The sequence below is a fragment of the Heptranchias perlo genome, chromosome 21 (genome assembly GCF_035084215.1).
Source record: "Heptranchias perlo isolate sHepPer1 chromosome 21, sHepPer1.hap1, whole genome shotgun sequence".
In the NCBI taxonomy this organism is placed as follows: Eukaryota; Metazoa; Chordata; class Chondrichthyes; order Hexanchiformes; family Hexanchidae; genus Heptranchias; species Heptranchias perlo.
The window spans coordinates 22,110,696-22,124,942 of record NC_090345.1 but is presented as its reverse complement, the minus strand read 5'-3'; the positions used below and the strand labels follow the sequence as shown (position 1 = coordinate 22,124,942).

Below are 14,247 nucleotides of genomic sequence, written 5' to 3'. Positions count from 1 at the left end.
GAGCAGTCCACAGCACCCATGTTTCTCTGAGTCAGTTGCTAGGAGGTTTGAGTGAGTGATCTGGGGATGATTTTTCCCTCTTCTCCAACAACGACATCTGCTTGATGCCTCGCTCCCAAAAGCGATCCACAATGGAGATCAGAAACGCAGTGACGTGGGGGTGAAAGCCGTGTCCTCCCGCTGGTGTGGTCTCTTCATTTTTTTAATGTTCAGCTGTATAACCCTCATTAGAAATATCAGGGACATAATTTTTGAATTTTTGTGATGTGTCTGAAATCAGGTGCTTATTTCAAAGGAGATTCAGTGCTCAAAAGTGGTAATGTTTCCTCTTTTTCAGAGTCAGACCCTAATACACAAATTAGTCTATTAATATCATTCTTTAATTTGTGTGCAGCATGTTTAAAACACACAAATATCGGTTTATGTGCTCCTTTCTACTTAGCCTGCTAAAAGCCTGGGCTTTGGTATTTTCCCCCTCTACAGTTGTCAAAATTATACCCTGGATATACTGCACAGCAGAGGTTTGGATTTTTTCTGATATTGACTGCAACCTGGCCCACGTTATGCAGTATAACTCACCTGAACCACGAGTGCTGAATTGATATGCAATGTGAATCAGACTCATTTTGAGACTCAGCATCACTCCAGCATTCAATTAGGTGTTGAGCACAAGTGTAATTCCCCTGCACTAACCTGCCCTTTCATTTCCATAAACTGAGCCTGGAGCACAGAACCAGGTCTTTGTATAAATGAAATTAAAAACCAGAGTCAGCCTAGTCTTTCAGGAGTCAGGAGTTTTTGACTCCCAGGACCTATGGGTTATGCTCCTGTCCAAGGGGATTGAAACAGGCATCTGACTGACATGTACTCAACCCCTGAGGTTTTTCCAAGGTAAGGGCAGAGCTTTAGCAAAAGACCTGTTTAGATTGTGAAATAGGGAACCATCAATTGATTTTTTAAAAATTGCTTTTTAGATGTTGTATTACAACGCTTTTTGTAACCAAGAACAAAAAGGACAGCTGATTGCTCCCTCTGTTCCTATGATACTACTTGGGAACTCTGACTACAAAAGTGAATTATGCAGAGAGCTGTGAAATGTTCAAAGTTCAGCAGATAAAACAGATGTGGAGATATCTTATTTATAATAATACTCCAAACCATAAGTATCTTTTCTTCCATTATAACTTTTTCATCCTTTAAATTTATTAAAGGAGAATTTATAAATCTTGGCATAAAGCTTTACTGCCAAACATTAGACGTTTTCTGAAAAACTAGATATGATTGAGCCATCTGACATTTGCTCTGGGCAGTGCCTGCTCGGCAACGAGTTAGTTGAGTTAATCTATGTCCAATTATCAAGGTCACAGATATACAAACCCTGCTGACTTCTTCAAATAGTTTTTCGCATTAAGCAGGTTAAAAATTTGGAGTTTTCTCTAGTTTTTTTTGCTTTCAAGGTATGTTAGTACCGAATACAGGAATATGATACATTTATGATAGTGGATGCTGAACACAGCTACTAAAAATGTCAAGCAGATTGTTTAAAATATAAACCAAGTGGGTAAAAGCCTCTCTGGACTTAATTTTGGCAGCTGTGAAGTTGATAATGTCAAATCAGTGATGTGTAAAAGAAGAGCAGCCAAGTGGATTTTGCAGTTCATTAGTTTATGAACATGGTAGCTAAGTCTCACATTGTAAATACTGAGATAATTCTGTGGTCTGTCTGCAGATTCCAGCACGATAATGGGATTTGGGCATAAAGCAAATGTAAACTAATATTTACATTAAAGCATACAAGGGATGGGGCAACTGGTACAGCACTTGGTAGATTGTATACATCACAAATCAAATTGTTCCAGGATTGCCCATCATTCACTCCTGGTTGTTTCCAGTGAGCTGCCAAAGGATGGAGTGGTTACTCCATCCGTTGAGAGAAGAGGAAGGAATTGGCATTGGCAGTACGGGCTCTTAAAAGTGCAATATTTATCAGCCCATCACAGAGTATAATTGACGGGTGTTAAGAGAATGTCCTGAAGAAGTCAACTTTGGGGCAAGTGGTTCCCATTGGGGTTGTGTTGAAAGGGACTAAAAATAGCTTTAAAAAGTCTGATGAAGTGAAAAGAAAACTGTTCACACTTTCAAATACTGTGCTGCAGTGTGATGTAAAAGTGTTTCAGTTATTAAAGATGAAAAGAAATTAAGGCAATCAAGATCACTCATGATTATCAATTATATATTCAAAGAAACTGAAGTAATTTTTCAGTTTTTAACAGCATAAGAACCAAAGCCTTATTAATTACATGTATTAATCATGTCAAGAAGGATTTACAGAAAAAGAACACTATTGCAATATGTTTTCAATGCTGTGTAGTTGAATTGGTCAAACCTACACTGAGAAAACACGTGAGATCCTCTGTTACTGCACTATCTCCAAACAATAAATCCAATGGATTCTTTTAAACTAGTGCTGTTCTGTCACTGAGATGATATGTGACCATAATATTTGACGCAAATAATTGTTTTGCTTGCTCTCCACTCTACTGGCACATGTTGAATTGTTAGAATTCCCTCTTGATCAGGTTCTTTTGTTTGAGAGTGGCATATTAAATTACATCAGTTTGGTTGGCATGGCACCTGTGGTGGAACAGTTCATTTTTTTGCTGTATTTCCAAAACATTATAAATTTTGCATACACAACTGTGAATCCTCGAGGTGTGATTAATAGTGCAAGATTATTACTCATGTGAAATGACAGGTTAGGAGCATTTGATTGTCCAGGATATGGTACAGAGACATTAAAAGAGCACTCCCAGCAGAAGGGAATGAAATTTGGATAGAAATGATCTAGTAGTTTATTCACACTTGCCTCCTGGTGGTTGGCTAAGAATGATATTGGCCGTGAATTTGGAGCATGAATTTGCACCTTCCTCTTGGTGGTGGGAATTGCTTGGCCTGGGAATGATGGGCAAGAGGAGAAAACAAGGTAGAAAGAGGGTGACGTATCCTCAAAAAGCACAACCTTAAGTCTGAGTTGCGAAGAACCTGGGAACCCACAGTAGGTCGTAGCATCTGATAAGGGGAAAAAAAGGTTCTGGCATTTTGGATGTGCCCCCTTCGTCGGAATGAGGGGCTGTTGGATGGTGACTAGGAACACAAGCCCTGACTTTTTTTCCCTTTGTTAGTCCAGGGGCAATGCAGCCAATTAAAGTGAGATCTGTTAACAGCACAGACCTGCAATAAAACCTGGGACTGTTTCGATCTGTATTGCTGATGTAGCTAGCAGTTAAAGAAGTCTAGTGAAAGACAAACATTGCATTTATATAGTGCCTTTTATATCCTCAGGGCACCCCAAAGCGCATCACAACCAATAAATTATTTTTGAAGTGTGGTCACTATTGTTTTGTAGGTAACTGCAGCAGCCAATTTGTGCTCAGCAAGGTCCCATAAACAGCAATGAGATGAATGACCAGTTAATCAGTTCTTGTTGATGTTGATTGAGGGATAAATGTTTGCAAGGACCTGGGAGAACTTCCCTGCTGTTCTTTGAGTAGTGTTATATGTTTTATTCAATTCTGAGATCAACTTCAGGAATGTGTGCTTTGTAAATCTGCCCGCCTGAACAATGCACTTCATCGGGGTTTCAGAATGAGGACTGGAGAGAGGGGTCAGCAGAGCAGCTACACATGCCTCTGCTATGAAGATTTGATTATCTTTATAATAGTAAACAATTTTACAACACCAAGTTATAGTCCAGCAATTTTATTTTAAATTCACAAGCTTTCGGAGGCTACCTCCTTCCTCAGGTGAACGATGTGGGAGGAAGGAGGTAGCCTCCGAAAGCTTGTGAATTTAAAATAAAATTGCTGGACTATAACTTGGTGTTGTAAAATTGTTTACAATTGTCAACCCCAGTCCATCACCGGCATCTCCACATCATCTTTATAATAGACAGTGTCAAAGAAGATGCTTTAGTAGATTGGCATCTTTGGCTGCACTTGTACATGGAGGTAATGTGGGGTGTGCAGCTTTAAATATATAGTTCAAATAACATAGTATCGATCTCAGTATTTACTATTATTGATCTGGATCATTTCTGGGAGACCCATTCATGTGTGTCTATAGAATAAACAGATTACCTCACTAGTGGGGAATCTGGTATTCTTTCACCCCTACGAAGGACTGTTGTAATTCCAAGGCGCCAGGACAATTTCTGAATGATGACTCCTTCACACTCTTGGACTCACTGTCACTGACAGATCCTTATTTACTGGGATGTTGAAGAATGAGTTTTTGTAAAACCATGGCAACACCTGGCTGTGGATTTTGAGGTGCGTTACTGATCAATCATCAGACCTCAACTGGTGGCATCACATTAGAAGCACCTGCCATGGTGGTTAGAAGTACAGATGAGACTTACGGTGCTTATTTATTTGTGGTTAGATCATTTATCAGTTTCTCTATGGTAGCTGGAGGATAAATTAGTGGCATGTCATCCTTCATAGTGCAGTGGTATAGACAGCTGGAGCAAAGAAAAGAGTGTTTATTCTGATTTAAAAATGTTCTACCAGTGATTGTCACCATTAGGACCCCTTTTAAGAAAACCAAACAATTACAAAGACTTTCACAACTCTTTGTTTCTATTTTCCTGTTATTTTTGTTCAAATGAATGCTGGTGTCTTCATAGGAGAAATTGGATTGGAGGAGTTTCTGAGCCTGGCAGTACAAGGAGCTGTGTAGAAATCCAATCAACTGTGTGTGTTAATCCCGCTCCCTCACACTATCAGTATTGTCAGAATTCATTATTTAAACAAATATTGTAAAAACAACAGCCACATGAAAATCGAGCAAAGTTATAATTTTTTGTAACATTTGGTTTTACAAATGAGAACAAATACCTATAACAACGTTTATTGAAACCTGTTGTATTCAACCTTCAGGTTTGAATGAATTAAGCTTTAGTCCTGTTTGAACACAATCTGAGCCAAATTCATGTTTTGAATCAGTTAAGAAACAGTGACCTGGTCCAATGTCTAATGCAGAAGACAGGTGTTCCAAGCTTCCTTAAGTATATGGTAAAGTCATTGTATAGCATGTTAATGCTGGGCTTGTTTTTCTCATTTCCTTATTTGTATCTTTCCCTGGCAATTTCACAAATAGTGCTTACAGATGAAATGTGTAGATAGTGTTTTGAAAGGCCAGGTTACTTTACGTAGAATTAGCATTTTCTGTTAATTAGAATGATCAAAGTCAATAAGAACAGTAACTGTCTTACCACTCATTGTTTTTTTTAGACATTTGAATTCCGTTGGTGTCCCTGTCCAAAGATAATAAATGGTGACATAGCTTTAGTTTACTCAGTGTGGGCTGTAAATAGAAATGTTCCATTTCCCGTTGCAGTTTACAATTTGCAGCTTTAAGTGTGAAGTAAATTCATCAGGAAAAATAGATGATGGAAAAATGTCCATTTTGGAAAATTGGAAATAAAGTCTTCCAATTTCCTCAAAGCGTCTAGTAAATGAAGGACGGGACAGCGATTCCTGACTTTTAAAAGTGTATTTATCCTTCTACAAATACCTGTTCTGGTATGGATGTTGCTAATAAACACTATGTACATTTGAAAAAGATCAAAAAAACTTTTATTTTCTAAATTGAGAAAATAAACTCCGTTCTGTATCCATGAACAACAGGAAAGGGGAATTGTGTACTGTGGGAAACATATGCCTGTTTGCTTTGAGACCTGACCTATTGTAGTCTTGGTGCTTTACACTGTTGTGAAGTATTTACAACCTCTGCTGATGGTCATAAGGAGCTAGTAAGGGAATGCATTTTTTCCTGAATGTCCATTGACACTAGTTTAGGAGGTCACCTGTTCAGCATACAAAAAAAACTATCTGATATGGAGATTCCTTGCATAAAGTTTGCTTGCTATCAGACTGCTCGGTCCAACCGCCCATTGTGTTCTGCCCCTAGGGCAAGTCCTAACTCAAGTCTCATATATGAGATTCTTGAGCCATTTACTGGGAAGAGTAGCTGAGGTGGTTTCCCATTGCCATCTTCACGACTTTTATCTTCAGAGTACCTTTTCTTGGTTTTGGGGGGGGGGGCACGGGTGAAGGGGGCTATAATCAAGGCTAAAGAACCCCCCTCCATTTACCCTTTAAGATGGGGGAGTTCTTTACCTGCCCTAGACATCAATCCACTATTCCGAGCCGGTGCTCCGGCCTCCGCTTGCCGGGGCTGTGTGGAGTGAGGCCCGAACCATATCCTTCTGACTTGGAGAATCTTATGGAGAATCTTATTCAGAGGTTGCCATTGAGATTTTATAATGTGTCTTTTGAGAGGGACAGTGAAGTTTAGCATTTTTATATAAATTTCTGTTGCATGTTTCAAAATATGCACTTGCTTTACTACGCATGTTTTCAAAACAAAGTCATTTAATTCTGTGGATAGAAAGCTAGAATTCAAAGATCGTAGGGATTCAGTATAGAAATATCAAGAACAAAATCAGAAACGTAAACTGGATATGCTTGTATTTTTTAATACAAATACAAAAGTCCACCGAGGTCTGCTGATCTCCTGCTGTAACTCCAAAGGGAGACAGCGGAATACACCGGAGAACAGCAGGGACCTGGTTGCACCAGCCTTGTAAGGGGCAGAACCTTGCCCACCCCTTACAAGGCAGACGTCATCAGCAGTGGGACCTGGGGCGGGAGCAACCAGTGCTGGGAGCCTGAGGCTGATGGGGAACCTGGTTGGTGTCGGGGAGGGTGTAAGGGGCCTGGGCAAACTCCAATCGGCCTCCAATGCCGGGCATGCGCTGGATTTTTTTGGCCACTTGAGGCAGGCGGGTGTCAGATATGTGCCTGTACTGGCGTCTGTTCCTGCAGTCCTGTGAGCATTATCTGCCCTCCTTCTGACCCCACAAACACATGGGGTTGGCACTGGCGAGAACAATCCTGGCGTGACTGCCGGGATCACATCTTGAGGATTGTCAGGGACCGCTGTGTTTTGGGGCAGTTGCCTCCGTGCACATATAGCGTGGTGGAAAGCAAAGTAGTCAATCTCTACATGCTACAACTCATTGCAAAGATTACGTCAGACATTTTTTTTCTTTTTAATGTGGTTACATTTTGGACCTGTTTTAACAAGTGTTGTTTGCAGTCTGCTGCTTTTCAGAATATTTCACATTATTGCTATTTCAGTGAGTGGTTAACAGCAATGAGAAAAATGTTTTTTCTTTTTATATATTTAGTTGATTGTTTTAAGGATTTCTATCTAAACAGACTAAGGGTGTGTAATAGTTATGCTGTGCCTCAATGGCACAGTGCTGTACCAGCTTCATCTTCAAGGTGCAGAAGTTGAACTAGGGGCTTACAGTGGGCTGAACTGGGTTCGATTGAAGTTCGTACATGCGACTATAATGATTTTAGCAGCTCATTGCGGTTGCTGTAAGCTGATAGTGTATCATTGGGTTTGGGCACTGTTTTATCATTGATCGTTCACTGATTCTGCAATTTATTTAGCTGTAGGGATGATTTAAGGCAATGATCAACACGATAAAGCACTTTCTCCCCTTTGACACCCTGCATTAAGCACTTGCATATCAGGTAGGATATGGCAAGTCAAGCTAGCCTGGCCAGGTGCCCAGCAATATGTCCTAGCCTCAGTGTCGGAAGAGCGTACCCTGCTACAACAGCACGATGCTTAATTTCCTAAATATGCCATAAGATTGCCAAATTAGTTACAAAATAATCTTTTGTGTATTTCATTAATAGAATGTAATATATATGTTTTCAATTTCACAGTAAAATTAAAATAGTTGAAACCTAAATGCTGTGTGTACCAGGCTGAAATGCTCCCTCCCTCCTTGCCACCCCCAGTGGAGGCCTTGAATGAGTCATGGTTGCGAACCTTCCACCCACTTGTTGGATTCAGAGGTCATAACCTATAATTTAAACTCTTTCAGAGTTTTGTGTGCCTATTTCATAGTTTAAAATTGTTAACTTCAGTTTGAACAGTACAAAGGGCAGCTTCAGAAGATGTTGGTTTATTCTGCCCTCAGTAAGGCTTTTGTATCATTTAGGACAGCCTTCAATTGACGTTAACTTGGTTTTACTGAGGCAAAACTATGAAGTGTAGGTGTAAGTAAAGTGTAAATGAAAGAAAAGAAGATAGGCAATTAAATTATTCTGCTGCAGGGAATAAAATGAAATGTAAAACTTTGTTAACTCTATTACCCCTAGCTTTGAAGGGTGCTAAGATTACCACATTGACTGCAGTACAACCTGTTCTTCCGAAAGGGTGTCCTGGCCATTTATACAGACCATTATCCTACAGAATGTCACTTGGCCAGCTTATCCAAAAAGCAATCCTCAATTCTTCAGTTTTAGAGCATCAATGGGATAGTCTTAACATATGGAAGAGTTAGAAAGTTAACAACATTATATAACCCCATTTAAAGAAAAAAAAGCTGAAAATGCTGCTTGTACACAGCGGACCTGTGGTGTAGTGTTTGGCACTTGCCTCCTGTCTCTGTGGTTGTAGGTTGTTTGAGTTAGGTTGGAGAGTTTGCTCCTTCCTGTCTATAGTAAGTGTGACTGGTTGCGCCAGCTGCTTGATGGTAGAAGTCCTGCCAAGGAGGAAATCTTTTAAGAGCCTGTCATCCTATTTCCCTTTAGTGGCATGTAGAACTTCTACAAGCAGAATCACAGAATGCTTTACAGTTCTTCCAAACTTTCAGTTAAGAGCAGTGTAGATTATACTTACTGTCCTTTGATTGTTTGCAGTTCTTTTGAATAGATTAATTTATTTGTGCAATTATATTTTTTTACTGATTATGCCTGCCCCATCCCTCTGTGCTTCGTGCTTCTCCTGGACAGTCTGGCCAAGATTGAAAACTCACAAGGGAAAGTTGGAGGGAAGCTGTCTCTTACCAGTCTGTGACATCTTGTTGCCTTTCTGTACACCTACGCAAATGCCAATGACCACCTCTTGATTATAATTTTTCAAGTCCCAGTCAAATACTGCAGGAACTCAAAACAATGTAATAATAAATTTCCACAAAATGCAGTGATCAAAGCAACTGACATAATGTATATTGATTTCTGGTGCAAAATATCAATGTTTTTCTGTAAAAGTTATACCATAATTATAGTGAATTCCTTATTTTTTCATCGTAAACTTATTGCCATTTTTAGTTTGCTGGTCACAAAGTGACAACAAAAATCCACCGTATTTTACTTTACATAGAATAAATTTTGAAGTTTGGGGCTTCAAGTTATCAGTAAAGTAGTCTGAAACTTCAATCCCTATTCAGAAGAAAGAAAGCAATAGTTTCCCATGTAGAATTAAGAATGTAGCAGATAATGGAGTTGAACCACAGTACATTAAAACTAAAAGACAACCATGCTAAAGGAAGAATGCACAAAGGGTCAAATCACTAATGACACTAGGTTAAGTTACCCAGGACTATCATCTATGAAGATATGAATGTATGATGGTTGGGCCAAAAAAACAATGGGCAGTATTTTTGTAAAGTACACAGTTTCAGAAAGATATTAAGAAAAAGTGCTTGAAGCTCTTTCGAAGTCTAAAATAATACAGTAAGGAATGTAGATAGCTGTACTCAAAAGAAAAAAATGAAAAATAAAAAAATTTCAAAATGAGTTTTTAGTATATGAGCAATTATAAAAAATCTTTAGTCAGAAACTGAAATACTAATTTGGGTGGAATTTAATAATTGAAAGTGTGTTTCCTGAAGAATCTAATCTTTTTTCTAAGTATACATACTCAACAACAATTTGCATTTGTATAGTGCCTTTTAACATAGAAAAATGTCCCAGGATGCTTCAGAGGCATAAGGAAAAAATGGACACTGAGCTAAAGAAGGAGCTATTAGGAAGGTGACCTAAAGCTTGATCAAAGAGGTAGATGAGGAGAAGGGGTTTAGGGAGAAGTTTCCCAGGGGCAGACTAATGTAAGGGTCTATGGGGCTGATGCACAGGCCCCAGCCATATATGGGGCCCATGCCAGGGGGCAGTTTCATTTAAGAATAGTATATTGTGATGTGATTTACTTTTAGTAATGCAAGTGTAAACATTCTACGGCTTGTTGCTTCATGCATTTTACCACCTGTTTGTGTTTTAATGGCCTGAGGGGTCCCAAATGTTCTTGGTGCCAGGCCTCCAAGATTTCTTAATCTGGCTCTGAGGCTTTCAGACCATTGGCGTTTGATGACCTTAGATCATTAAGGGAGTAGATAAGGCATGTGCATAATAAAAAAAAGCAGGAAAATAATTCTTTCCCTAATTTTATGATTTCTTCAATAAATACAGCACATCACCCAGGTAAGGTGTTACTGTTTAGAAATATTGCACAGATGAGAAATAATTTGAATGTGAGGTAATTCAGTTCTTTCTCCTGTGTGATACAACCCAATTAATGCTTCACTGCCTATGCTATACTCCATTCTATAGACAATACCTGGCTTTTATGATGATTTTATTGTTTCTGACAAATATTGTTTGTTTTTTTCATGTGTAGAAGGTAGGCAGCATGTATATGATTCTTGTGGCGAGAATAATTGCCTTTTCACTATGTAGAACACCATGAACGCATTTGAAATGAATGTGTCTACAAATTTGCTTTGCAATCTGAGCAGTTCTTCCCCCTGTAATGTCATTGGAGTGTGCTGCATGTGGTTCATAGTCTTTTATTGTAAAAAGTGGTTTTTATTTCCTATTAGTGCAAAATATTAGCATAGGACTTATGAACAAAGGATTTGTGTCCTTAATATAGAAGTTTTGCTGTATTTTATAGTTCTGATGAAACTTTAATCCAGAGTGGAATGAGGGAAGGTGAGGTTGAGTGGATCCCAGGGAAGTTCCAAATACATAATTGATAGTGTTTCTTTGTATGTGTGGGGTGGGGGGAGGGGAAGAAAAATACCCCAATTAAAGCATGAATGGTTCTATATAGAACCAGTCAGAAAGCGCAGCTTACTAATTTGCAACAAAGAATTTACAGTAGGGAGATGGAGCTCATTGCTTAGGGAGTCTGCAAATGAGTAATTATTGTTTTTATGTCTCTGTAGAGCCTCGCCTTATGAAATGTTGTTCCTTCAAGATTTTTTTCACCCAGAGCACAATTAAAAGTAATTTTGCAGTCACTTTGTCATCTGGGAATGTAGACGTCAGTCATTTTAAATTGCCTCACGCAGTCTTGATGGAGTGTAGTGTAAGAAATACTTGGTGATTCATTATAGCAGTTCCTTGTTGAAACAAGAAAGCCCAGGAGTAATTTTCTTAACATAATTACAGCTTAATTAAAGAGACCTGTCTAAGACAGGTTTCTCTTAACAGACGTCATTCTGTTGGAAAATAACTTCTGTCTGTTAGTAAGATAGAAAAGACTGAACTTAAAAAAAAACACTCAACATCAGTATATTGCATGGCCTGGTATATTAATTTAATCTTTTTGTTTATTTCCATATTGTGGTTTCCCCATGCACCTCCTATGTCAGAAAGAACAGACAAGGAGTCTGATCCCAAGCATCTGTCCTTGCTGTTCTTGAGCCAGTAACTAAGAGGAACTTGACATTGGCTCAGTAACATTTATCTATCTGATTTTTCCCTCCCACTCATCATCCCACCCCATATTGAACGGTATGTGCTCTGTACCCAGCCTCTTCTCACCATTCCTTTCTGATACATTATGACCCAGATCAGGAACTTAATGGTTGTGCAGGACAGGACCTGTGGCTCCCACCGTGTGATTGTTGGCGCTACAACATGTTGCACTATCTAACTGCTCCATAAAAATTTTTGTGAAAAAAACACAATTAGCACAGAAATTGATGGATTGGCCAGAAAATTCCTGCAGCTTCATTTAGCTGGCCCAAGTGCAGAACCCCCGCACAAGGCCGGAGACCCTGTCCCACATTCCTGGGCCATTTGCACAGCCGAAGCATACCGCTGGTGCCTGCAAGGATGCATCAGGAGTGGCTGCCTCAATTCAAGCTAATCTGCCCTTCCGAGGTGAATGAGCCCAAATGGGTTCTATGTTTCTATGTTAAAGAATTCTTTTTTTTAATTGCTCGCATGCCACTGGAGCCACTCTGATAAGGGACGGTAATCAATTCCGCCCCCCCCCCCCCCAGGAAGATCTTAAAGAGACAGGTATGAGTTCCGCTGAAGCCTTTCAAGGGCATAGCCCTAACCCTCCCCCCACCCACCTCCCAACTCACCACTTAGAAGTGAGAGAGGCGGGTGGAAGATCCACCCATAGCTCCCACATCTGGAAATTCTAGGTCCAGTTGAAAAATGGTGGAATTATAGTCAGGATGCGGCCCATTTTCCATTTCTCCCCCCCCCGCACCCCATGTTTATCCCCATCTTGCACCCCTTCCTTCCCCAGGAATTTCAGGGCAATTGTTTTTATTCTACTCAACATAACAGTTTTATATCCTTGGAGGCATTTTGCTACGTTGTGCGGAACTACTGGCTGTGCAAAATAATGCATGAAATAATGCGGTTAATGCCTTTGTCTTGAGATTATCTTCACGTTCTGTAAACTATGTATAATAGAATTTTTAATGTTTTTGTATAATCTGCAATATCACCTTGATTTAATATCACTGTTTTAAAAGAAAAAGCATCTTTTATTGCTGCAAAAAATGGAAACTATTCAGACGAATATGAAAAACCATATGTGTTGCATATTAAGGTGAAGTTGGTAGATGTATTTCAATGGACTACCATATAATTACATGTAATTATGCTTTCAATTTGCTGGGAGCACTCGACAAATAATGCTTTGCTGGGAACTTTTAATTGATTTTGTTTTAAATTTTGCTGTGGTTTGGGGATTTTATTTCTAAATAGATGTACTGTATATCTGCATGCTGCTCCTTACTAGTCTAAGTAAGCAAAGTCAATGAGGGTAATGTTATCTTTTGGTGATGGTGTAAAATGGATGATACCGGATCGGTCGCCCGTTACACGCTTCTCCCGATTTTCCCTTTCATTGACTTCCAATATCACCCGTTGCACACTATTGCCAAAAGTTAAAATTACCCCCAATGAGCCTAGTGGCAGATATGATTTAATTTTTAATGTTTAACTTTGGCTTACCACTGCTTATTTTTATGGCAAAATTGGGGCATCAACTGAAGTCAGATTTTCTGACCTGTATTGCAACTTTCCTTTTCCTTCCCATCCCTTCCTTCCTTTTCTTGCTTTGCAGAGCCTCCATCAAACTACCAAATCTCTCAGCCTGAAGTGCACACAGCTCATCCAGGAGATTTGCTTCAGTTGCTATGTCCATTGAAAGAGGATGTACAGAGCATCAGTTGGACTAAAGATGGGGAACAGTTGGGGTACAGCAATAAGACTTACATAATCAGAGAGTACTTGCAGATTAGTGATGCCACTCATGAGGATTCGGGCCTCTATGCTTGTACTGCAATTAGACCAATAGGCAGTGATACAGTGTACTTCTTTGTAAACATTACAGGTGAGTAACATTTGAACTGAATCCTAGAAATTCAATAAAGCTTAACATTTATACTGACCCAGTTCCTCTCCAGACAAAATTTAATTAAGTCTTGGGGGCAAATAACTAATTAACTTTACTTGGCATTGTGGACAAATCGAAACAGAAACCCAAATGACAGACTGTGTGGCAGGGTTGGCTGTCAGGAGTGACAGTTTTCAAGAAGGGTGATGCAGGTTGTCCTTGAACTTAAGAGTTATTCTTTCCATAACCTGTACACTTTCTGCAATGATATATGCTGCAGTAATAACAAATGTAGGGCTTGCCACCTATCAGATCATTCTATTTGGATGCATTTTAATTAGTCTCATTTATCAGTTTTTAGAGAAAAATACATATTTTGAGACCTTGATCTTTTAGTTTGCATCTGGAAGGGCTACTCAAATTTGAGCAATTATCTTAAGTGTTTTGTAAGTATATTTTCAGTGTAGTGATTGTTGATTTCAGTACACTTCCTGATTAAAATTTAAGACAACACTGTAGCCAGGATTGCCCCACAAAATGAGTTACTTATTTTGGCTGAGTCATCAAAGGGAGGAGTTGAACTGTGGGTAAGTCATGCCAAGCATCTCCCATGATCCTTCCAGTAGGCCATGATGGAGCTGCTTAGGTCCTGGAATGGTGTTTGGCCTGGGAGGGACCAACTTAAACTACCAAAGCTGAAAAAGACTAATACTATGTACTTATGCCAATCAT

The 14,247-nt window shown here is 39.3% G+C and overlaps 1 protein-coding gene across 8 annotated transcripts in view; it reads left to right on the top strand.

Annotated features, from left to right (window-relative positions):
• The window catches only part of LOC137340045 (fibroblast growth factor receptor 2-like), a 132,866-nt gene that overhangs the window by 59,387 nt on the left and 59,232 nt on the right, over nucleotides 1-14,247 (top strand). For 7 of the 8 annotated variants that reach the window (XM_068002258.1, XM_068002259.1, XM_068002260.1 and 4 more), the window contains one exon: nucleotides 13,243-13,512. The exons of the other annotated variant lie outside the window; for it this stretch is intronic. In XM_068002258.1, the coding sequence (XP_067858359.1) occupies nucleotides 13,243-13,512 (270 nt within the window). The remainder of the gene's footprint in view (nucleotides 1-13,242; nucleotides 13,513-14,247) is intronic. 8 annotated transcript variants of the gene reach the window in all.